Source organism: Python bivittatus, unplaced genomic scaffold, assembly GCF_059951505.1.
Source record: "Python bivittatus isolate LINGU-HERP-01145 unplaced genomic scaffold, Pbiv_v1 ctg000090_np1212, whole genome shotgun sequence".
Taxonomy (NCBI): Eukaryota; Metazoa; Chordata; class Lepidosauria; order Squamata; family Pythonidae; genus Python; species Python bivittatus.
Genome location: NW_028277046.1, coordinates 835109 through 859047, shown reverse-complemented (window position 1 = coordinate 859047; position 23939 = coordinate 835109). Strand labels below are relative to the sequence as shown.

The 23939-nt window shown below is 46.9% G+C and overlaps 1 protein-coding gene across 3 annotated transcripts in view; it reads left to right on the top strand.

Moving 5' to 3' along the window:
- The window catches only part of TP73 (tumor protein p73), a 38540-nt gene extending 17583 nt beyond the window's left edge, over positions 1-20957 (top strand). For 2 of the 3 annotated variants that reach the window (XM_088137000.1, XM_088137001.1), the window contains exons 4-13: positions 12362-12548; positions 13608-13723; positions 14657-14766; positions 15542-15684; positions 15894-15982; positions 16376-16500; positions 16993-17147; positions 17711-17843; positions 18393-18486; positions 20187-20957. In XM_088137000.1, coding sequence (XP_087993126.1) covers positions 12362-12548; positions 13608-13723; positions 14657-14766; positions 15542-15684; positions 15894-15982; positions 16376-16500; positions 16993-17147; positions 17711-17843; positions 18393-18486; positions 20187-20507 — 1473 coding nt within the window. In that variant the 3' untranslated portion in view covers positions 20508-20957. The remainder of the gene's footprint in view (positions 1-12361; positions 12549-13607; positions 13724-14656; positions 14767-15541; positions 15685-15893; positions 15983-16375; positions 16501-16992; positions 17148-17710; positions 17844-18392; positions 18487-20186) is intronic. The other variant, XM_088137002.1, reaches the window with a different exon arrangement.
- The last annotated feature ends 2982 nt before the right edge of the window (positions 20958-23939 follow it).

Genomic DNA, 23939 nt, shown 5'->3' with positions numbered 1-23939 from the left:
CTGACCTGGCAAATGAAGGCAAAGAAAAGCCATTTCAGAACAGAGAAATATGAATTCTACATTTAGAAAAAGACAATACCAAATACACAAAGTCGAGATAGGTCTGAAACAAACACTCCAGAGATTTTATGAAGCCATCAGCCTGCAGCGTAAAGCCGCAGCTAAAAAGACAGATATGATTCCAAGATGCCTCAACCAAAATTACAGTGCCCGAGATTGTAAGATCTATTTAACATAGATCTTGGTTGGAAGTAAGTCTGCAATTAAAGAAGGGTATAGACTAAATTGGAACCTATTCAGGGAAGGATGACACGGAAGCAGAGAGGTCCAGAGATCAAATCTTAGAGTTTGGCTTGAGGAAGGGACAATTAAGATAGGACAGCCTCCTGCATAGACTAGAATAGCTGTCAGAGGGCAAATTTTTGTTGCATTACTGCAGAATATCGGCAAAAGATCCAGCACTTCCAGATGCAATTATTTTTCAGTAGTGTCTTGGGCCACACGGACCCATCCCTGGAGGATTTTAGATAAAATGTGCTTTCTAGCCAGCTGGATCCTCACGGGGTGGAGAAAACTTTGCTTCTGTTAGGTAGTTTTTCCTCCTTCTGAGGTCTTCTGGGCTGATCCAGAAGATGCCCAGACCGGATCGAAGGGTTAGGATCCGGTTGCAAACACCCCTTGACCACTTTGTAATTTAGAGCACTCCAAGAATCCCTCATCCATGATCACAACTTGCTTTTCCTTGAAAGAAATGCTCACAGCAATTCCTCGTCCTGCAAATTGAAGGGAGATGTTTCGGCTGGGGCGGGGGGAACGCGGGGAAGCAAAAGTGTTTTTTAAAAGATATTTCACTATCAATCAAATGTATACGAACACCTGTCTAACCAGGGGAACTCTGGCCGGTGAATACATAAAAACAGGCAATCCGTTAAAAAAATCCGGCAATTAAAAAAAAATTTTTTTTTTGGCTAATATTCTGCAGTAATGCAACAAACATTTGTCCTTTGACAGCTATGTTAGTCTACGGAAGAAGCTGAAAAGATTTGTGGCAGCTCGGCTCAGCTGGCACGAGTGCTGAGTTCTTTGCAAAGTCATGCAAGAACCGATGTATTTCTGAGAATTTTTCCCCCTCTGCTCTCCTGCTCTACACAGAACGGGGACTGCAGAGATCATCTAGCCCAGCCCTCTGCAACGTGCAGGAACGCCAGTCCGACATCTAGGACAGGTTCAAGAACGGCCCAGCTTTTCTGCTGGCCGCAATCAGAACAGCACAAATTTCCAGAGGCCACCTTAGTCCCAACCCAGCATCTTCTGCTTCTCGTTGGGGGTGGGGGGGGCAAAAAAGAGAAAAAATTGGCTGTCTCTAGATTAAAGGAGAATTGGGATGAAGGACAGCCTAATTCAAACACGAAATCAGCCAGAAATGAATTTGGCATCCAAGAACCCCCCAAAGTTTGCCTTTCTCCAATGCAAAAATGGAAGAGGAATCGGGGGGAGGCAGGCGGATGTTCTATAAACATTGCACTGAACCAGTGCTATGTATGTTTGAAAAGAGCTTACACTGGGGGGAAAAGTTGCATTTAAAAATTGCATCGGAGTAACTTCCACAGCAAAGCAGGCAAAGACCAACTAGCATTTAAAAGGAAAAAAACCCCACAATTCTTGGCATTTTTGCATTAACCTTCACCTTGCCACGCGGCCAAACGTGTCGCCTTCTGAAATTCTCTGCCAATCCTTGGGGTGGGGGATTTCTTTAAAAATAATCCCCCTAATCCCCTTCTGAAAAACAGCCAGGATCATCGTCCCGTGACATCCTTCCCACCCACCCCCTTTCCTGCCTGTGATTCATTTCGCCAGCGGGCAGGAGGTCAGCTGTTGTGGCACCCAGCGTGATGGGGCACGCCAATCCAGCAAAGTTGGGGGTCTGCCCGTTTGGAAGAGCCGCCCGGGCACGTTGGAGTTGGGATCTGCTCACAGCTGCCGCCTTTCTCCCAAGCGCCCGGTTGGATCATTAGTATTTTTCACAAGTCCGGTTCCAGCCGTGCTGCCCTTGGCTGGCGCTGCAACCGGCAGGGTGTTGCGCGCCTCTCTGTCTAATTGGCAAGTGAGGGGCTTCGGCTCTTTGGGGTGGGGTCCATCCGCATTGAGCCGGCTTCCTAAACTCCGTTGTTTCCAGCTCTGAAGATGGACCCGTAGATCCAACCCGGTTTGAATCTTGGTTCGTGAGCCTGCGGTTCATGGGGAAAGTCACAGCTGAGCAAACCTTTTTCGAGACGTTTCCAACCTAGCCTAGGATCCCAGTTAGATCTACGAACAACATCTAACCCAACTTAGCTTTTTTTTCCAAGATCAGCTAAGATTGATTAACGTTAACATTAGCTGGGCACACACAAGTCATTAAGCTCCAAATGTTGGTTTACAAACCACAGTGGCTGTGTTAACACAATCCGTTAAACCACTCTCCTTCCCCAGGCAGCCACAATGTCTTGTTTTCCAACGCATTGTGTGTTGAACAACCTCGGATGAACAGAAACTCGACTCTCTCTGTGTTCGCTCTCAATATCCAAATGCAAGAGTGAATTTTCTTGCCCATCCCAAAACGCAGCTTGGCCAAACATGGGTTGTTTGAAGATCTCTCCTTCTGTGGGCTGAATCAACCTAATTTATGGCATAAACCCAAATTAAGAACCGTCATTCTAAAGCCCTTCAAAAAGGGGGGGGGGGCAGATGGAGAAAGCGTGACGGGGTGCCAATCTTCTCCAGCCCTAAATGTGGAGCCAGATGTGGGGCACAGAGAAAGGAACTGAGGTTCAGTGGCTCTCTGGCTACAGATGTGCACAACTGGAGCGTTTGGACTTCTGGGCATGCAGGCTTGGGGTAAGGCTTAACCATGATTTATTGAATAGTGACAACTGGGCCAGTTCTCAAACGTGCTAAACCAGGGTTTGAAATCATCCTTGCTTAGCATTTTCCAATTGTGTTGTGTTTTAGGCAACCCCATTCCAAACTTAACTGGGAGGGCAAATTATTATTATTATTATTATTATTATTATTATTATTAATAATAATAATAATAATAATACTATTACTAGGGGTGAGAATCCTGAATGTTTTGCCCTGCATGTCTCTTCATCTCCCAGGATCTGTTCTAACAGCTTTAGCCAAGTTGGTTAACGGTATTTGCGGTTTGCAAGCCACTACATGCCAGAGTGAAATGACATATGTGTTATTAGCACCTCTCTTCTGCTATCTGCCTCAGCCTGCCCTGCGGACGGGAGGCCTTGCAGCTGCTTGTTCAAAGGGTACAAGGAAATTAGAAGCCCCAGGCGCTAGTTTTCTTCTGCACACACACACACACACACACACACACACATTTTCCCAGGTTTGTGGCTTTCCTTAGATACAGAATCATGCCTGTCTGGGAAAGAGAAGGTTGAAGGAAAAACGGGGAGCGTAAAGGGAGCGTCCACCAGAAATAAAGCCCCAAACAGTTTCCTTCCTGAAAGACAGAACCTCCCTCTCCCAGTCAAGTCAAGGCACTTCAGCGTCAAAAGCCCGGGATAAGCCTGTTCTGCCCCAGCGCATCCCTCTTAAACCGACATTTCTCTTAAGCCAGGGTTGGGGTGTTTGTTGCACACGGGAGACTGGATTTATTTTCCCAGAAAGGATCCCAAGTAGCAAAAGTAAGATTTTGCTTGATCAGCAGACTTGGGAAAAACCTGGGGTTTCTTTCGGTCCTTCCTGCTTTAGAAGCCTGCTGGTGTTTGGGGGATTTTTGTACAGTGTGTGTGTGTGTGTGTGAAGTCAGAGGGTTGCCCAAGAGGGGGGCAAAAAAGGTGGAGATTGCCCCCCTGTTTCCCTGTTTTACGTAATAATTGATGAAAGGGAGGACGAGGAAGCATTGAGGTCTCTCCAAATGCATTTCTCCTTTTCTTTCTCGGGCCCCAGGCAAAAAGGTGGTCAGACTTAGAAGGAAAAGTTTGAATGATAGCCAGAAGAATGGTATAGTGGTTAAGTGTTGGACTCGGGGCAGGGAGAACCAGGTTTAAGTTTACTTTCAGCCATGGAAAAGCCCTGGAGATTTTGGGACAACCCTTGCTTTCTTTGAGGGTACTGATCCCAACTGAGCTAGGGGGAAAAAAACGGAGGAGGGATTTAACTCAGGGCCAGGTTTTATCCCAGCTTCTTCAGGTAGAACCAGACAAGATTCTGGTCTGAAATCCTTCCGAGAGCAGCTGCCAGTCAGAGTTGGCAGCATTGGGGTAAATGGGTCAAGGGTCTGACTCAGCGGAAGGCCGTTTCTTCAGCCTAGAGGGCAGACAGGGGCTCCCAAATTTAGTCCTTAGTTCTCAGCAGCTCCAGGTCAGGCTGGGAAAAAGGCTTAGGCAAGTTGCTGCCAGCCCGTGTTGACAGTATTGGACTATCATAAGGAAGCTTTCTATATTCCCATGTCTTAAGAGAAGAGCAGAGGCTCCAAGTTCGTTCTTTGGTAGTTTTTGGTAGGGGTGGGAAAGACTCGTGTCTGAAATCTTGGCAAGCAGCTGCCAGTCAGTGTTGGCAATACTAGGTTCGATGGATCAGTGGTCTGACTGGGTGCAAGGTAGCTGTCTGGGCCTCTAGGACATACAGGAAGGGTCTGGTTCGATCCTCTGCATCTCGAAGTCGGGCTGGGACAGATCCTGGTGAGCCGCTGATCAGTGTTGGCAATATTGGCCTGGATACCTAGGGGTCAAACTGTATACAGGGCAGTTTTCTCAGGCTGGAAACATGCTGGCAAATTGAGAATTGGATGGATTCACACAGCATGTCAAAGGCATAAACCCACTTTTTACAACACCTTGGTGAGGCTCCAGCAAAGCCTGTTTTGATTCAGAGTCAAAGTCTTTGTTGTAAGGAAAGGAAGACAGGAGAAAATCCTCTCCTCTCCCCGCCCAAATTTTGAAGAATCAGAATCTGGTACTGATCATGCCAAACTGGAACAAAATAATTCCCCCTTCCTGCCCTCCTCCCCAACTCAAATCCACCTCTCATCCCATGGAGAGGAATTTCTATAATGCAAAAAAAAGAAGAAAAAGTATTTCTTTTGTCTTTGGCTCACCTGCACCATCCACACTGCAGCTGTCTCCTTTCAGGCCAGTCGGCCGAATACCTGGGACGGCTCTTTGGACAAGTGGCGGGAGGGAGGAGAGAAAGACATAGAAAGGAAAGGAAAAAGAAGGAATGAATGGAAAGGAGGGAGGGGGAAAGGAGGGAGAGACAGAAAGGGAGGAAGGAAGGAAGGTAGGAAGGAAGGATGGAAGGAAGGAAGGAAGGAAGGAAGGAAGGAAGGAAGGAAGGAAGGAAGGAAGGAAGGAAGGAAGGAAGGAAGGAAGGAGAAAGAGAGAGTGCACTAAATGGAAGGGAAGGGGAGGGAAGGGAAGGGAAGGGAAGGGAAGGGAAGGGAAGGGAAGGGAAGGGGGGAGAAGGAAGGAAGGAAAGAAGGGAGGGAGGGAGGAAGAAAAAAAGGAGGGAAAGGAAAGGAAAGATAAATAAATAAATACAAGGAAAGGAAAGGAAAGGAAAGGAAAGGAAAGGAAAGGAAAGGAAAGGAAAGGAAAGGAAAGGAAAGAGAAATAAAGACAAGGAAAGGAAAGGAAAGATAAAGAAATACAAGGAAAGGGGAAGGAAAGGAAAGGAAAGGAAAGGAAAGGAAAGGAAAGGAAAGGAAAGGAAAGGAAAGGAAAGGAAAGGAAAGGAAAGGAAAGGAAAGGAAAGGAAAGACAGAGATAGAAAGGGGAAGGAAGGAAGGAAGGAAATAAAAAAAAGGAACATTGTGGCCACCACCTCGCCCCACCCGGCGGACATCCCCACGCTGGGTGAGCGCAGCCCCTCGGCCTCCACCTGAATTGGGTTCCTCCCTTCAAAAGGACGGGGAATCCCAATCAGGTGTCTGGATGGAGGGGGCAGACGTCCGCCCAAGTGACGGCGGGCCCAGAGCCCTCCTGCCCCTCCACTGGGTCTGCCGGGTTCCAGCCCAGCGAAGCGAGCTTGGCACGTGTTGCCCAAAGGGGCTGTTGCCGCCAACGTCTCTTGCGAGGCCCGGCTGGCGCTGTTGGGACTTGACGGAGGTGGAAGCTCGTCTGCGTGGGGCGTTGCAGCCGTGGCCCTGGGGCACGAGGATCTTTCCGCCGCGCCTGTCCCGACACGGCAGAACAAACTACCATGCGGAGAACAGCCCCCTCGTTGGCCAGTTCTGGGGGGTGCCTTGTTTCCCAGGGGGGTGTTATCAGGAAAACAAGGAGGATGGTCCCTAAACAAGCTACCTTGTGGTTAAGATCATGCAACCCCCAAGCCAAAGTTTGTGTACTCAAGTCAATAAACTACCATTGGCTGGGTTCAGATGGACCATTAAGGTGTAAACCGTGGCTGACACAGCACACTGACTAAATTTATCTAACCATGATGCTAAGGCACAAGCCAATCTCATTATATCCTATATTTGGAGGGAACTTGAGTGTTCGTGAGGATACCTGAAGTGGGCAGAGGGTTGGACTAGATCAGTGTTGTCCAAACTTGGCCACTTTAAGATGAGTGGACTTCAACTCCCAGAATTCCCCAGCCAGCCATGCTGGCTGGGGAATTCTGGGAGTTGAAGTCCACTCATCTTAAAGTGGCCAAGTTTGGACAACACTGGACTAGATGATCTTCATGGGGTGGGCTATAAATCTCGCAAATATAAATACATAAATTCTATCTGTATCTATATCGACATATGTAAATATGAACACACGGTGGTGTGACTTGAACTGAAACTTGCATATTGTAGTTTTGGACTCAGCCTGTCCCATGGCTTCGACCTTGGTGGTTTATTCAATTAACCAGCTTTAAACAAACTATGGCTTAGCACAACACCCGAAAAAAGAGCACGGAAGTTTTTCCTCCAAGGCAAACATTTAGAGGAGAGCCAGAGTTGGAAAGAGAGAAAGTGAGAAGAATAAAACATCACCGCTTTGCAATATCCATTTTACAACTATAATTTTTTTTTCTTTTTTTACTGCTTCTGTTCCATTTCTTACCCCCTGCAAAAAATCAGGAGGCCGGTAGTGCCTTTTCTGACTGAAGAAGGTACTTAAATTTGATTTTTGATTAAAAACCCAACATTTTCATAAAATCCTGCTTTTTTGCTCCCGTGGACGACTCCAACTCTCCTCTTCCAATGTCTGAAATGAGGAGTTACCCCCCTGCAAGACATTGAATGGCGAAGTAGAAGCCTGGGACATAACACATTTTTGCATGCCCCCCCCAAATGCACACCGATTGATTAATCTTGGCTGGGCAATTCTAATTAACTGTTTCTTAGATGGGGGGGTCCTTCTGCAAACTCCCATCACCTCCCAATTGCTTCGGGGATGAGCAACAGGGTGATAGGCTGAATGGAGGTGGTGGGTTTGTTGGGGGGGCAGAACGCCTAAAGATGAAAGGGGGGGAGCTGGTCTTCTTTTAAGTCATGGGCGGGGGGGGGGAGAGAAAGGGAGACGGGTCCGCTGCAGTGGCTCAGGGCTACGGAAGAAGCCATCCGGTGCAAAGGCAAGCCGGCAGGAGATATTTTGCCACGTAGAGCGAAACGTCAGAATAATTGAGACTGCAGGGTTGGGTGTTTTTTTCTGTTTTTTAAATGCATGGATTTTTAGGCATTTGTTTTCCTGTGAAGCCTTTGTCTATAGTTAGTGGGGAAAATGTCTCTAGTTTTTCATCCATCCATTCTCCCTCTTCTCTGCTTTCCATACACCCTTCCTTCCTTCCACCCTCCCTCCCTCCCTTTCCTTCCTTCCTCTTTCCCTCTCTTCCACCCATCCATCCATCCTCTCTTCTCTGCCTTTTTCCTTCCTTCCTTCCTTCCTTCCTTCCTTCCTTCCTTCCTTCCTTCCTTCCTTCCTTCCTTCCCTCCCTCCCTCCCTCCCTCCCTCCCTCCCTCCCTTCCTCTCTGTCCATCCAGCCGTCTCACATATACACGAACCAGTTGTCACTGAATAGAAGAGAACACAACTTTTGAAATTCCTTCTAAGGTTAAAAGGATGAAAATTGTTTTAGTGATGAAGTGACGAAGGTGTGTGTGTGTGTGTGTTTCTGTATGTGTGTCAGACAGCAAGAGTATTGTGTTAGATGCACAGTCCTCTCCTGTGGTCTGCAGTTTCCTTGGTCCTCACCCTTCTCTTAAAACCCAAGGGCAAGATTTCCTGCCATTTTTTTCCCAGATTGATCAATTTGATCAAGCAGCCAGAGAGACTGCAGGGCAAACACAATCACCACACTGGTGGTCTTGCACTTCGCCAAATCATAAACCCTTTCCAAAACACCCCAAGAGAAATTCAAAAGGAATTCTCAAGCTGCCTGAGAATGAGGTGGAAAACCAGAAGCCTTTTTGACAAGGGAAGAAGCAATGGGAGAAACTCCAAACTGGTTTTTTCATGGCATTCGCACCCTGCACTGAAATTACGCTCTAGTTAATTACCTCTTATTAACTGCTTTTTCACTTCCCAGTGTATTTATTTATTTACCTTGCAGTTCATGGGATTTAGCTCTGTTTCCACCTGGCAGTCATGTACAGTTCATAAAAAACATAATATGACAAGAACAATTCCCATGATGATACACGTACACACAGTAACACAGTTAACTAATTCACTCACATAGTTAACAGCAGCTCACTTCTGGGGGAGTCTTCCTCACCTTACAGGGAATAATAATAATAATAATGATGATGATGATGATGATGATGATGATGATGATGATGATGATGATGATGATGATGGACTCTATAGGTGGATAGAAATGCCAAATCAGTCTAAACATCTGGCTGACTGTGCAACCATGATGATGATGATGATGATGATGATGATGATGTAATATTCTTGCATATAAGAGGCAGAAATGCACTTTGCCAGCCAGCAGCTGGGCATTGAAAAACTGCTGACACCGACTCCCATCATCCTTCCCCAAAACACGAACCGCTGGTTGCAAACGAGAGATAAGACAAGTTTGGACACGAGGCTCTTTAGCGTCAAAACATACCTTTGGAGTTTGGGGAATGAGATGATCCTTGGAACGAGGGATTTCCGAGCATGTGTGCGCGGGTGTGACGGTGCGTCCTGGTACTCGACTTGCATTTCGTGGGAAGAGGGTGGAATGCTTGGCACGGGCGAGGCTTGCCCTGGTGGCGCGGGCAAGCCGAGCCATGCTCTCACCCTCCCAAACAGGAAGCCACGTGTGGGAAAAGACAGGTCAGGAGCGGCTCCGCAAACCTTGATGGCTTTGGGGGCCGTGCCAGGCCTGGGTCAAGAGCGCACGGTCTTCTGCAGGGAAACAAATGAGGTTGGAGGAGTCCCAGAGGGGCCAACTCAGCTTTTCCACTTCTCACCCGTTTGCTGAACAGGCTGGCTGGGGAACATGTTGGGCTAATCATGGTTTGCTGCCTCAAACCATGGTTGGCAGGGCTCTGTGTGTGTGGGGGGGGGGTGCCAGAAGTGGTCGGTTTCACATGAAGCCAAAGTGCGGCTGGGGCATTGCTGGTGCAACAGACGTTGTGGGCACCCCAGCCATGATCTGTGAATCAGGCCAACTCAAGGTTTATTTTTTCAGCAATTGCACGTGAAGTGGGCATAGCAGATGTGTTTTACTAATCGGGGTTTAGCGTGTCGTGCAATCCCCACTTGTCAGGTCAAAATACAAATTGCAGGGGCTGGGTTCACCAAATTCACCCTGTCCCAGCCACGCAAAATCAGTGATTTCTGAGCGTGATGCGGGAACTGGTTTCATGTATTACTCTCAATCAGTGTTTCTCAACCTTGGCAGCTTTAAGATGCGTGGACTTCAACTCCCAGAATTCCCCAGCCAGCATGGCTGGCTGGGGAATTCTGGAAGTTGAAGTCCACGCATCTTAAAGCTGCCAAGGTTGGGAAACACTGCTCTTAATGATGGCTTGTTTTACCTAGGGTTTGTCAAACACACCGCCAACCCTCATTTACCAACTCAAACCAGGCTAAACCCAAGCAAAGCAAGGCACTTTCTGGCTTAATTGCAATAACAGCGTTAAAATCAAGAAGTTGGTTCAAAGCCCACCACCATTAATCAAATGCCCCGTGCAAACAATTGGAGTTCTGGGTTTGCTTCGTTTTGCATCGCTGAGCGCAAGGACGCAGTGGGGATCAGGGGCGTAATGAGGTGCACCCTGCCACCTTGGCAGGACGCCCATGTCTGTGCCGAAGGTCTTGTTGGAACAAGACGTACAAAAGGCTTTGAACGTTCTCTATATATGTTGTCAGAACAACACAGCGGCTGAAGTTTTCTCATTTCGGCTTCCTACCTCCTTGTAATCAACACCATGTGGGGATATCGCCGTGCAAATTCCACTCGCACGCACTTGGAGTAACCATGCTAGAGAAGACAGCTAAAAAGCAGAGTGTGCAGGGCTCCAAAAGGAGCTTGGGGGGCTGAAATTTTGAGCAATGCACCCTCTAAAGCGGTATTTCTCAGCCTTAGCGACTTTAAGAGGGGTGGACTTCAACTCCCAGAATTCTCCAGCCAGCATGGCTGGCTGGAGAATTCTGGGAGTTGAAGTCCACCCCTCTTAAAGTCGCTAAGGCTGAGAAACACTGCTTTATCCATCAATCAGTTTATTGTTTCGACTGCCGGTCATAACCAAGAAGATAAAACCTGCACAAAAGTGGCCAAACATTAATAAAATACATTAAAATATACAGAAATCAATAAAAAGATGAAGATAGTGTGATTACAGCAGGTAAAACACGAGAAAACATTAGGAACTCTTGATAAAATATTCTGTTTAGCAGCAGCCCCTGCAAAGCTTGCTAATTTCCATAACAGCGTCTCCTTATCTAAATTCATTAGATATTCCATTTTATATGAATCAGGCCCAAATGACACTTCCCCTGCTGTAAATAACACTACCTTAATGCTGTTACCGATTTCTGTATATTTTAAAGTATTTTATTCACGCTCGGCCATTTTTGTGCAGGTTTCCCCTTCTTTGTTGTGACTGGCGGTCAAAGCAAGAAATAAAGTGATGATTAACCCTGCTCTAAATCAAAGTGGCTAAGCCACAGAGCAGTGGCAACAATAAGGTCTCCAGGAGAGTCGCTGGTTCGAGACAGGCGGCTTCATAAATGGAATAAAACAAATATATAAGCAATCTCGTTGTGGGTCCTGGCATCACAGTGCAAACGACACGGTGGTTCTTCTGTTTAAGCAGCGCAACAGTGACTTAATGGTTTCCAGGGATGGCCACGCTGTTGCTAAAATTGTTATCATAATGATGATTGTATCTGATGGGAAGAAGGAAACAAACAGCCAGAGGCAACATGTTGATCAATTTTATTTATTTGATATATACTGCCACCCATTGCGTGTTTGCGCTCAGATTGCTACAGAGGTTAGGGGGGAGAGATCTTCTTGGCTGGCTCCATTTTGACTGGCAGACCCTGTTTTTCGTTTGCACCGAAGCCTCCGAGTCAATTTTGGCTTTGCAAAAGGAAGGAAGGAAGGAAGGAAGGAAGGAAGGAAGGAAGGAAGGAGGCAGCCATTGGGGAAGCTTTATGATTATGATCCGATAATGAAGCTTTATGATACCCATTATTCCAGATGCGATGCGCTAATGCAACATTTTGACAGATTGACTGGAATAAATCCATGTTGGCAAAGATGTGAGATTGGATGAATTAGGAAAGAGAAGGTGGATTTTTGCCTCCGGGAACTTAGCCGATAAGGATCCAAAGGAAATTTTCAAAACCTGGAAAATTAATTGTCCTTTAAAGCGAGCTGGGTTTTAAACTTTTGCAGGCTGCAAGGGGAGCAGTCCAATTTCCCGCATTGAATTAATTTAATTTTCATTAAGTCCAAGCGACCTCAAATTCACTCACCTTGCGTATTTTGTTGTGACTCGACCCCATTCTTTGGTTTGAAGCATTCCCACAAAATATTACCCTTCAAGGGAACGGATTTAAAAGCCGAAAGATGCTCTTTCCAAAGCCAGCTGCAAATTTTAGCACTAAGGACTAGAAACATGACGCTTTTTTGCAACACTGAACCACTGAGTCTGGTTCATCCACTCAGCTGCAGCCTTTCCCCGGTGAGTTGCAATTAGGGAGATGAATTGCTGTTGCTGCTGTTGTTTTTAATTACCAGATTGCTTCAATTCCTGGCCTGAAATTTGCAGTTTAAAGTAGTACCCAGTAGGAAAAATTAGGCACAGGAACAAACACGAATTTGCAGGCTGAAAAAAATAAAAAATGTGAAAATTGGGCAGGACGGACTACGTGCAGGAGAAACTAACAGGATTCATACGAACTTTATTCCCGTTTTCCAGTATTCCCCTCTGCTGAAGAAACTCTACTGTCAAATTGCAAAGACGTGTCCGATCCAGATCAAGGTGTCCACGCCGCCTCCTCCGGGGACCGTGATCCGGGCCATGCCGGTATACAAGAAGGCGGAGCACGTGACCGAAGTGGTGAAACGGTGCCCGAATCACGAACTCGGACGGGATTTCAATGACGGTGCGGTCTTCCACCCTCGTCATCTTCTCCTGCACTCAACTCTCTGCCTCCCTGAATGCGTTTCTCTCTGCAACAGAGGAAAATGCATCCGGCAAAAAAGGCATCTGCTTATCTGCCTCATTCTCAGGAGGAGTTTAAATGTCTTAGCGTTTGGGGTTGGTTTTGTGATTCATTTACGGGGGGGCCCTGCAGACTCCCTAACTGCCCCATCGTCCCCTACAAAAACGTCCCTTGGAAGATTTGATTGATTGATTGATTGATTGATTTCCTTTCGATTGAAGAGTAGGGAGCCAGAAAGGAGCCAGACCACTGGTGAAAAAATTGTATCATGGCACACGAAATACACTCCTGCCATCAGTCATTAACGCACATGTAAAGCATTGCCGTCCCAGCCGTGAGCCATTTCAGCCAGATGTTCCCCACCTCTAAAGTCAGCGTTGTTTTCCGTTAAACTTTGTTCAAAAAAAGTTTTCAAACGCCAAACCGTTCATCTTAGAAGAATTGCAAATGAAAGGTTACCTTTCCCCTGATTAAATAGTTATTAAATGCGGACTGGGAACATGTTTGCTGTTTAGTAAAACATAGTTTGGCAAAGGGATTGTATGGATATTATTATTATTATTACAATAATAATACAATTACAATAATAATAATAAATATTACAATAATAATAAATATTACAATAATAATACACTTATTGTATTATTAATTATACATTAATTGATTATACAATTAATAATAATAATACAATAAGAATAGCATTCTTTTGAAGTGGTCATGGCCAGATCACTGGTTGTCGAAATCCAGAAGCAGAGCATTCCCTCTGCAACATTTTCTTAGAGGCTGCACCTGCCCTTGATGGAACGTCCGGAGGCAGTAGCAGTGTAGCTTAAAATAACAGCTCCATGAAAACATTTCTCACAGCTGCAGGTGTCCACTGTGAATTAAGCCAGATAACTTTACTTTGGTGGGATGTTTGTGCTCCACAATGCAACTTCTTTGCCCACGCCGCAGCTGCAATCACGCAACTTTGCAATAAAACAGCCTTCTGTTTTCTAGGCCTCTCAGCGCCCGCCAGCCATTTAATCCGCGTGGAAGGCAACAATCTCTCCCAGTATGTGGATGACCCCGTGACCGGAAGACAGAGTGTCATGGTCCCTTATGAGTCCCCCCAGGTGGTGTGTCTTGTCCTCAAATTTAGGGGGTGCTTTGTTTCAGGGAAGAGAGGTCTCTTTGTCTTCTGCTTGGCTGTTGAAGGTGCTAGTCCTCTTGAAGGTCCACAAGAAAGCTTGTGGCAGGGAAGGTGGTGCCTTCAGGAAATTATTCTTGCAAACAGATTGCAACAAAAGGAGGAAATGTGCCTTTCTCCTCTCTTCCGATGCTGAGTGAAAGTTTCCATTCCACGCCGAATTTTCATCCTTGGCTGAGTTGATATGTTTGCAGTCTGTAATGAACATTAGAAAGAACAAATCTACCACCATCTGGTGGCTATCTGAGTAACTGCAGCCAAATCTGATAGGCCTCATTGAGGGGGTACAACCTGCTGGGCCTCCTAAGCAGGGCCAAGCTGGGTTTAGAGTTGGAGGGGAGACTGGGAAATGGAAAAACCCATCTACAAGATGGCTGTGGTCATTCACTTGCGTGCTGTTGCCCAGAATACTCATGGATGTGCCCCCCTCAGCAGGAGTCAAGTTCTACTTGGACTTTACTACTTTTTATATTTTTAGCCAAAAGAAATTTCAGGGTTTTTTGCCAAAAAAAAATTCCAGACACCAATGGATGGAGTTCTCTAGCTTCTTCTTGCAAGATCAGAGCATTTAGTTTAAAAAAAAACAAAAAAACAGTCAAGGGTCGGCTAGGTGTTGCCAGTTGCTGAACTCCCCAGGTATCCAGTTTGGTATAAAAACAAAATCAGACTTTGAATTGGAGAACTGCACAACCATTTTGTATTCCCCTCCCATGGCATGGCAGCAACTTTTAGGCTGGGGGGAACAGATTCTTAAATGGGGTCCCATCTCGACTTGGGGCTGCAGCGAGGAGGGTGCTTAGCTTAAGAATTAAGCCCTCTGACGGTTTGGAAAATTGACCTCTCTCTATTTCTTGTCAAGGTGGGTACCGAATTTACCACCATCCTGTATAACTTCATGTGCAACAGCAGCTGCGTGGGAGGCATGAACCGGCGACCCATTTTAATCATCATCACGCTGGAGACGAGAGAGTGAGTCAGTCCTATGAAACGTGGGGTGGTTCGACGCTCCTCTGGAGCCGCGCTCTGCCACCATGAAGGCAAGGCCTTTGAGAGAAACGTGGCTGGAGATTAGAGCCATGTGCCACGGAAGGGTCCCCCGGAGCACGTTTGAAGCAGGAGTTGGCACTGTGGGATTTCCAAAATGAAACTTTGCCTCGTACAGGAGTCGTTCGGGAGTCATATGGAGGATTCATACGGGAGATTCGTACGACTCGTACAGGAGACTCGTACGAGTCATACGAGTCGTACGGGAGATTTTGTAGAATTCCGGGGGACCCGTCTAAGAATTTTGCAATTTTTGCTTTCCACCTAGGGCTGGAAATGTTGCTCATCCCTGCAAGGCCTGGGGAAGATAGTTTTAGATTCCCCGCCGAGCTGATTGAAGAGATCTCAGGACTTCTTGAGCGCAGCAGGATTTGCATGGTGGTTAAAAAACCCAAATCCAAGCAGGCCGGGGGTGGGGGGCTGCAAATCATTCTTGATGAGAAATTAGGTGGAAGATGTAACAACGCTTCATAGTGGGATTCCATAATCACAGAATTTTTCCTTCTTTTAGAGCAGATCGAGGTACCTGCCAATTTCAGGGTCCAAATTGTGAGATGGGCGGCTCTGCAAATGTGATTAATAATAAAATTCATTTTTAACTCTGCCAAGCATGTGCTTGTTTTTCAATTCCAATGACTTGCTGACACCTCCTACATCTTCTCTTCTGTTACCAACTGTTTGCACTGTTGGTTTTCTGTAGCGGGCAAGTCTTGGGGCGACGGTCGTTCGAAGGTCGGATCTGTGCCTGCCCCGGCCGAGACCGGAAAGCCGACGAGGATCACTTCCGAGAGCAGCAGGCTCTGAACGAAAACGCCGTGAAAAATGGGAACCCCAACAAGAGGAGTAAGTCCTTGGATTGGAGCCCCCCACATGGAGGGGAGATGGGAGGTGGAGTCCCATCTCAGTGGGGAAGGCATCTGCTTGAGGAAGGGGTGAATTTTCTGGTGCACTGAATTGTCCAAGGTACAGTAGTGGATTTCTGCCCTGGACGTGGGGTGGACTAGATGTTCTCCAAGGTCCCTTCCATTCTGTGATGCTATGATTCTTCCCAGCTTTCAAACAGAGTCCTCAAAGTATTCCAGCTTTGGGGGCCGGTGTTAAGAAACGGAGACATGGAGAGGAGGAAATGTATTATGTGCCGGTAAGTAGTAATTTGCGGCAAAGATTCATACATCCATTATTTATGCTTTTCTTCCACTGTTTTTTTTTTTAGAGGTTTGCAGTGGGAGAATGCAATTTGCAACCCGCGTCTTACAATGAAAAAATAAGCATTAAAAAAAAAAACACCTTGAAAATTAGAGATGTTGGCTCTGAAAGGTTGCAGGACCCAAGCTGGGGACTCCTCTGCTCCCTTCTAGATATTCTGGGCTGCAGCACCCAGTCTTTCCAGCCACTGGTTGAGGCAGATGGGAGTTGTAGTCCAGAAGGTGCCAAGGCTGGGAAGGCAGGGCTAGACCCACGATGGAATTGCTCCCCACCCCGACAACATTTGGATCCATCCGAGAAACGCTCATCTAGTTCTCCTTTGCTTCAGGTTCGAGGTCGGGAAAACTTCGAGATGTTGATGAAGATCAAGGAAAGTTTGGAGCTGGTCGAGCTGGTCCCCCAGCAGCTGGTTGAGTCATACCGGCAACAGCAGCAGCAGTTTTTGCAGCGCCAGTGAGTCCCAAGCTGACCCCCCAGCCCCACTTCAATGCTGCCTCCTCTTTGCAACGATGCAAGGAAAACTTTCCAAGAGCTGATGGGGGGGGGGGGGGAGAAGCCTCCATATTCTGCCGGTGTAGCTGAAATTGCCTTTTCTGCGGAATGGCTTTGGCATTTAGCTCCCCCCAATAGTCTTTGGATTGACTTCTCCTAACAGGGGTGGGCAACCTTAGGCCCCAGTGCCATGTCCAGCCCGGAACCTGTATCTGGAGCTTCTTGCTAGCTACTCCTGTGAAACTCAACCGCCTCCTGCAAATCCTGCATTTGATGTCTTGGGGGTGGCTGCTTAAAGCAAAGAAATGCCACTCCAGATTCCTCCTTTGGCTTATGGAGATGATGGGAATGGATCTCCCCCACCCCAACCTGGAGGGCACCAGTTTGGCCCTCCTTGAAGGATGGAGCCCTCCGCATGCCTTGGGCTCAGTATCTGCTGCCTGTCGCCCACAGGACCCACCTCCACTCTCCGTCTTCGTACGGCCCGGTCCTGTCCCCGATGAACAAGATTCACCCAGGAGGGATCAACAAGCTACCGTCTGTGAACCAGCTTGTGGGTCAGCCGCTTCAGCAGGGGCCTGGTGCGGGGCCAAATCTTGGGCCCATGGGTAAGGCCCCCCAAAAGCCAAGAAACACTGGCATCTCCATGGCTCGTTTCACACCTGCCATGCCGGAGATCTTAACGAATCAGGGTTTGTTGAATAAACCCCAGTGGGCTACAGCCCTGAACCCAGCTCAGGTCAGATAGCTGAAGTTTCTTGTCCTTCCACCATTTCTATTGTGGCGTGATGAAAAACATGCCAGAAAGAGTGCAACTGATGGCTGAGCAAACACATTGTCAGCCTTCCCAGGTGGACCAGACAGGAAATACAACCAGATGAGCTAATTCTACTTTATTGTAAAGCTACATTAACAGAATCTTGCAAGTCTGAAAGTACAATTCTCCCGCTGTCTTCTTTGCAGCCCGAGAAACTAGGGAGGGTCCCTTCTGAGCTTTTTGCCCCATCCCTTATGCAGCTGAGGGCTGTGCTGCCTCTTATCTGACGGTTCCCTAGGCAGCGTCTCTTCGCCCCGTCTCCCAAGGTCTTTCCCACATACCATTACACACATTCATGATTCCATGGGAATGGGGTTTGCAAACTCACCAGGCACTTTTGTTTCCGGATCCCAGGGCCGGCAATGCTCAACAGCCACGCCATGCAATCCAATGGAGAAATGAATGGGGCACACTCCTCGCAGTCAATGGTTTCCAGCTCACACTGCACTCCCCCCCCACCCTATAACCCGGACCCCAGCCTTGTCAGGTACGGACGCTGTTGGAGGTGGCGTGGGGCAGCCCCAATTGTCTGTTTTAACCTTCTACTAATCCGGGGTGGGATGCTGACGATGCTCCAGATGCTGCCACATGACAACTATCCACATCCTTTGCTGTGGGTTTGGACACAACCACAAAGCCCATTTCTGGTATCGGGGCTGGGTAGGTGGTCTTGGGGGAAGGAAAAAGATCATTAGCTCGTCCCCAAAAAGAATATCTTTCACCCGCCCCCAAAGAGGATGAAAGAAGTGCATAGAGGTACGTGCGGTTTGCCAAAGGCTGGCGTGTGGTTTGGGGGAATGGCACCGCATGGCTAACTCTGCTCTCCAAGGTTGTTACCAAACCCAATTTGGAAGAACCTCTGCAAATTTTGGCGGATGTCAGCTCCCTACGAGTTGGGGATGATGGGTTTTGTACAGCCACGCATCCTTGCCCAAAGGTACCTGACTCCTTGAGAATACTTCTGAGCAGACAATGTCTAGGACCCCAAGATTTAACCTATTTTTATTTTCTCCCTTATTTCCCCCCCCCCCTGCAGTTTTTTAACAGGACTGGGGTGCTCAAACTGCATTGACTATTTCACTTCACAAGGCTTACAGACTCTTTATCACCTGCAGAATTTAACCCTAGAGGTAAATACACTTTCTGAAAAGGTCTCCTGCTTGCTGGGGCCATCGTTCTCCCCAAATGCTTTGGGAAAGGGGGACCAGAGTGCTCAAGGGGGTTGGGGAGGGGAAACAACCAAGTTATTTTTCCTTGCAATACTCCCTTAGCTCCAATTGCAACCTTACCCCTCCCCATCCAAGGCTAAATTCACTTCTGGCTGCAAGTACGAATACTGCCTTAGTGAACCTACCCCATGAAACCGTGCCCTGCAAGGAGTACTGTGCTCCAAATCCCTCTTCCCATTTTCCCCTAACATGTTCCTTCTCCTCCCCCCAGTGAAAGCAGCTAATTTTTGTACCTTGTGCTCAGGAGGCTGGAGAATATCTTTTTGGGGCTGTTTTTCAGATGGAAAGGACTGTTTTTTTGTTTTCCTTTTATTTCTTGTTCTGCAGCTTCCCTGGCTGCTCATATTTCACCATCAGATACATGTTTTCGTGAAAGTTTTCTCCAGAGGTCTCTTGGGATTGAAAGGAAGGGGGGAAGTCAGGGAGACTGCAGACCAGGGAGAGGGGATTATTGTTCTCTTTTTTTTCTGTTTCACATCTCCCCATTAGTCTTCAACCTCCCTGACTGCTCCTCCTTCCCGATTTGAAAATGTGCCTTAAAAGAAATTTCCTTGGGTTGAGTGGAAGGGAAAGAAGTCAAGGAGGCTGCAGATGGCTGGAGACTCAATGGTTTTGTTGTTCTATTTCTTCCACATTTCCCCACCACTTTCCAGCCTCCCTGGCTGCTCCTCCTTCCTGCTCTGAAAAAATTTCCTAGGAGAAATTCCCTTGGGATTGAATGGAGGGGAAGGGAGTGCAGATCATCTCACAAAAGATAGGATAATCAAACCTCTTCATCACCTTATCACTAAATAGGCCCAAGGACACTCTACCCCACTGAGCATTTCAAGGATATGCTCCTCTCCTTTAAAGAAAAATTAAAATTATTTTCCCCAAAACTGAAGAACAAGGGATGAGGAAAAATGCACAAAACACATTTCTAGCACAGCCAGAAACACTCACTGGAGGTGGTGTGTCAAAAATGGAAGATGGTGGCCACAACTCTGCAATTCTTTTACCCATCAATGGCCATAAGAATGGAGCAGGATTTTGATCCCATGGGCACCATCTTCCTTTTCTGGCCTGCCCCTCCCCAGATTCCCCTAGCCATAGGTCAAGTAGGCTTCCCTGACCCACATTTCTCTCCCCCTTCGTCAACAGTGGCCAAAATCATTCGCACAGTCTTAGTGTAACTCAAAACTACCTTACCCCTAATCCCCTACAGTAGCCTGTGGTGTGGTTTTTAAAGCAAATGTTCCAAGAGGTCTTACACCAGTTCAGCATTCCCAGGCTAAATTCCCAACCTGGGGAAAGGGTTGGATTTGTCATTTTAACCAGACTAACAACAATGCATGGATGTTTTTCACATTCATAGGGATGACCCTTAAGATCAGCTTTGATTTGCTGAAAACTACCCTTCTCTTAAAAAAGGCAACGCCTTTTTGGAGGGTATTTTTCAGCAGATGAGGTCCAGAGGTCCTCAGAATGGGACAACTACTTAGCAATACTTTTGGGTATCACCTTTAGATGCCCAAAGAGATGAATCTTGCTTTTTTCTGCTTGGTTTCAAAGGATGGAGATCAGTTGCTAAGAGTTGATTGACGCCTTTGTTTTCTTTGTAGGATCTCGGAGCCCTGAAGATCCCAGAACAATACCGGATGATCATCTGGAGGGGCCTCCAAGATTTTAAGCAAGGTCACGATTATGGAAGCCAGCAGCTTATCCGTTCCAGCAGCAACGCCGCCACCATTTCCATCGGGACCTCCGGAGAGCTGCAACGGCAGCGCGTCATGGAGGCCGTTCACTTCCGAGTCCGCCACACCATCACCATCCCAAACCGCAGCGGATCCGATGAATGGGCGGACTTTGGCTTCGACCTCCCAGATTGCAAATCCCGTAAACAGTCCATCAAAGAGGAATTTCTGGAGGGAGAAATCAACTGAGGGGGTCTGCGACAGCCAACCAGCCTGCCTGCGGACCCAGAAGATATCTGGCACAGGAGCTAGACTGAAGCCACCAAAAGTATTTCCCAAGAGTTGTGGGGTGGACCTCTTTCACGCAGTCCACTGCGGTACATTGTCTACAACAAGCGTCTTTTTGCATTTTCGTGCCAGGGAAAAAGAAAACGGCTGTGTTCAGCAGCAGACCAGAAGTCGGTGAAAACCTATATTCCAATTTCCTGAACGCTTTGGTGTCAGGTTTGCGTCCACAAGGAGAGGATCGGCTGGTTTCATTCCTAAAGCATCCACAACTTCTTCCTTTACCAATTCTCAACTTTTCGTTCAACAATGGTGGAGTGCCCGAGTTTCTTCTTTGGTGAAAATGGGGTCATCTCTTCCCAATCCGCCTTTTGTTGGAAAGTATCTAGAAACAATGGGTACCACCACCACCGACCCCATTCTTTTCCTTAACAGACTGCCAAAAAGTGTTTGTTTTTCTACAGTGACAGAAAAGCTCTTTATGACTCAGTGAACCCAAGTGACGTTTGTATTAGCTAGATGAATCCTTTGCTCTGGTAGAGCAAGTGTATGCTGTACATAACTGTATTTAACCATTGTTGTAAGGTTTATGTAAGCTATTTTAAGCGTCAACAGATGGACACAGCTTTGTCTCCCACCAAGATTTGACCATTTTGGTCTATATTACCGAGAGAGAGAGAGAGACTTATTTCTACAGTCAAAAGGATAAAATTCAAGGATGACTTAGGTTTGGGGAATGAATTCCTAAACCAAATGTCCAATATCCATAGGGAAACAGACTTCTAAAATTATATGTGCTTCATGCTGTGTCTTGCAATGAATTCCGTAGACACATTTCCTATGTTGCAGAACAAATTCATGCTCGCGTGATGGGGTGTTATTCAGGAAATGGATGTCGTTTATGGAATGGGATGCAAAGTTTTGCAACAATGCAACCCGTTCCTGCCACGATCCGCTGCCTGAGGAGTCTGCTTCAGTCTGTCTAACATGCAGGGAGAAATCTTCAGGGGTTCCTTTGGGGGGGGTGTCACAAGCAATACAGAAAACAACAATCTGTACATAACACACGTCTGCGACCTTAGTATATTTTTTAAAATCTCCAGTGACCACCTCAAGCACGCAGCAAATTCCTGGGGAATTTTAGAAAGAGGAAAAAAAAAAAAGAAGAAAAAATTGGTTATCCTGCTTAAAACGTTTAAAAAAGAGTAAGAAAGTATAAAAGCGTGCTCTGCCAGCCCTGAGAGTAAATTCAAATGATTATAAATATTTTAAATAAGTTTCTGTTAATGTTGGGAGATTCCCCGCCCCCCACCAAAATTTTCCCAGCTTCCAGTTTGAAGCTTTGAGGTCCAACCATAACAGGGCTCCAGCTGTTGTTTCTTTTTTCTTTTCTAGCAAAAATCAAGATTGTCCAGACAAGCCCCCTTGGGAACTAGAACTTCCAGGGCTGAGCTGGATTTCAAAATGTGTTCCTTTTTAATTTTTGGATGCAACATATCTCGGCCGATCAAGAGACTCACACCCCTCAGTTCACACGTTTGGCTTTTTTGCTTGCGCCGATCGGTTTTATGCAGTAGCTCCTGCTGTTTTTTTTTTTTTTGCTGAAACAGCTGGCTGTTTCACAAGCGAGCGCATTGCAGGTCATTTCAGACTGCCCATCCTGATGAACTTGTCTGAATTTCTGTAGTTTCCAAGCCCCTGCAGGGTGAGGAGTTGCTTAACTCCTAGTTGCCGAACCAATTCTCCAAGCCAAATAAGAGAGGCATACACGGATCGTGCTTTGCGCGCCCAAGTCCCGAGGCCGAATCATGCTAGCCAAGTGGAAATCAAGTTAAAGCACTTTACTTAAAAACAGACAAAGAAAAAACCTGTTCAGTCTCTTACATCTTGGGAGTAAGAGAATGATCTTTCTAACCCCTTTTCCCTGGCAGCAGTATTACCTATCAAATATTTCTATATATGCCAAGATTAGTGGCAAGAAACAGCCCAAGAAGAACCCATGAAGGTATCGTTGGCTTGCTTGCCTGAAGGGGAATTGCGGTTCCTCAACCCATCCCACTTTTTTCCATTTGCTTGAAGAGAGCGGAAGAGGAGAATTATCTTCTCACCTTGGGTTCTCTGCTTTTGGACAGAAACTGGCTTATTCAAGGCACCGTCCCCACCATCTCTCAAAACACGGGCTTGCGTGGACAGAAAGGGCCAACCGGAGGCCTCTGAGATGCTGAACCTGGCTGTGTCTAAAACCATCCCAGACTCACGGCCCAAAGCGAGAGGCGGGTTCATGTTGCACGAAGCAGCCAAACGCTAAAAACTGACGCCACCGACCACCATCCGGTTGCACGAGGTTGATCCTTTGCCCCGTGAAGGATGTGGAAATGAAATGAACAGATTTCTTACTCTCCCACACTCTGATGCCAAGGGTGGCCAGCTGACGGCGGGCTCCAAATCTCTGAAGGGCTGTTGTGCTGAAGAGAAATGGCTTTATTCGCCCCAGAGGGCAGGACTAGAGTGCATGGGTCAAAAATACAAGGAAGGAGGTTCAGGTTAGCTATCAGGAGGATCAGGCTAGCGGAACAGGCTGCCACATGAAGTAGTGTGTTTCCCTTCAAATGACGAATGGACGGTCATGCTCAGAGGTGCTCCAGTGCACCCTGCACTGAGTAGAAGGCTAGATGAAGATCTCTTTGAACGCTATGCTTCTATGTTAACCACACCTATTTTGCAGAACCCTGATGCATTTAGACCTGCCCAGATGCCGCAATCTAGGAAAACTCAATTTTAGGCATCTTTGCGCCAATCCCAGTTGTGTTTTACATCTCCGCAGCATTGATGAACTAAATGTGGTAGGGCTCTCCATCCATCAAGGCTAAGCTCGATGCAAGCCCGTGACCCCTACTGTCCCCTCCATAATCCACATCTGTGATTCTGACATGGGGCTTTAGTTGGGTTCAACTTTGTGGCTGAAGCGGTAGCCAGGCTCAGCACCTGAAACTAAGGGGTGGGGGACCTTGTGTAACCCTGGGGGAAAGGCCAGGAGTAGGGTGGTCCATCAAAGAGTTTAAATTTGTTCAGAATTCATAGCTTTGGGGGTTTGGCTCAGGACACAGCAAATACCTCCCGACATCTGCCTGAAACGGACTGCGTCTCTCTTGGTGATCACTCAGACAAGACTCTGCTGGACCCCGTTTGGGGGCGTTGCCTCAGAGGCCGAGAAACGGACAGAAATGGAGTTTGGTTTTCTCCTGAATTGTGAGATATGTTTGCTTTGCTGTAATTATCTTTTTGAGGAACCAAAAAAAATTCTTATTTTTATAGTTTTTTTTTCTTTTGGTAATACAATAAATGTATTTCAAATGTTGTCTGCCTTTGCGGGGAGAAAAAAATCCCTTTTGTACG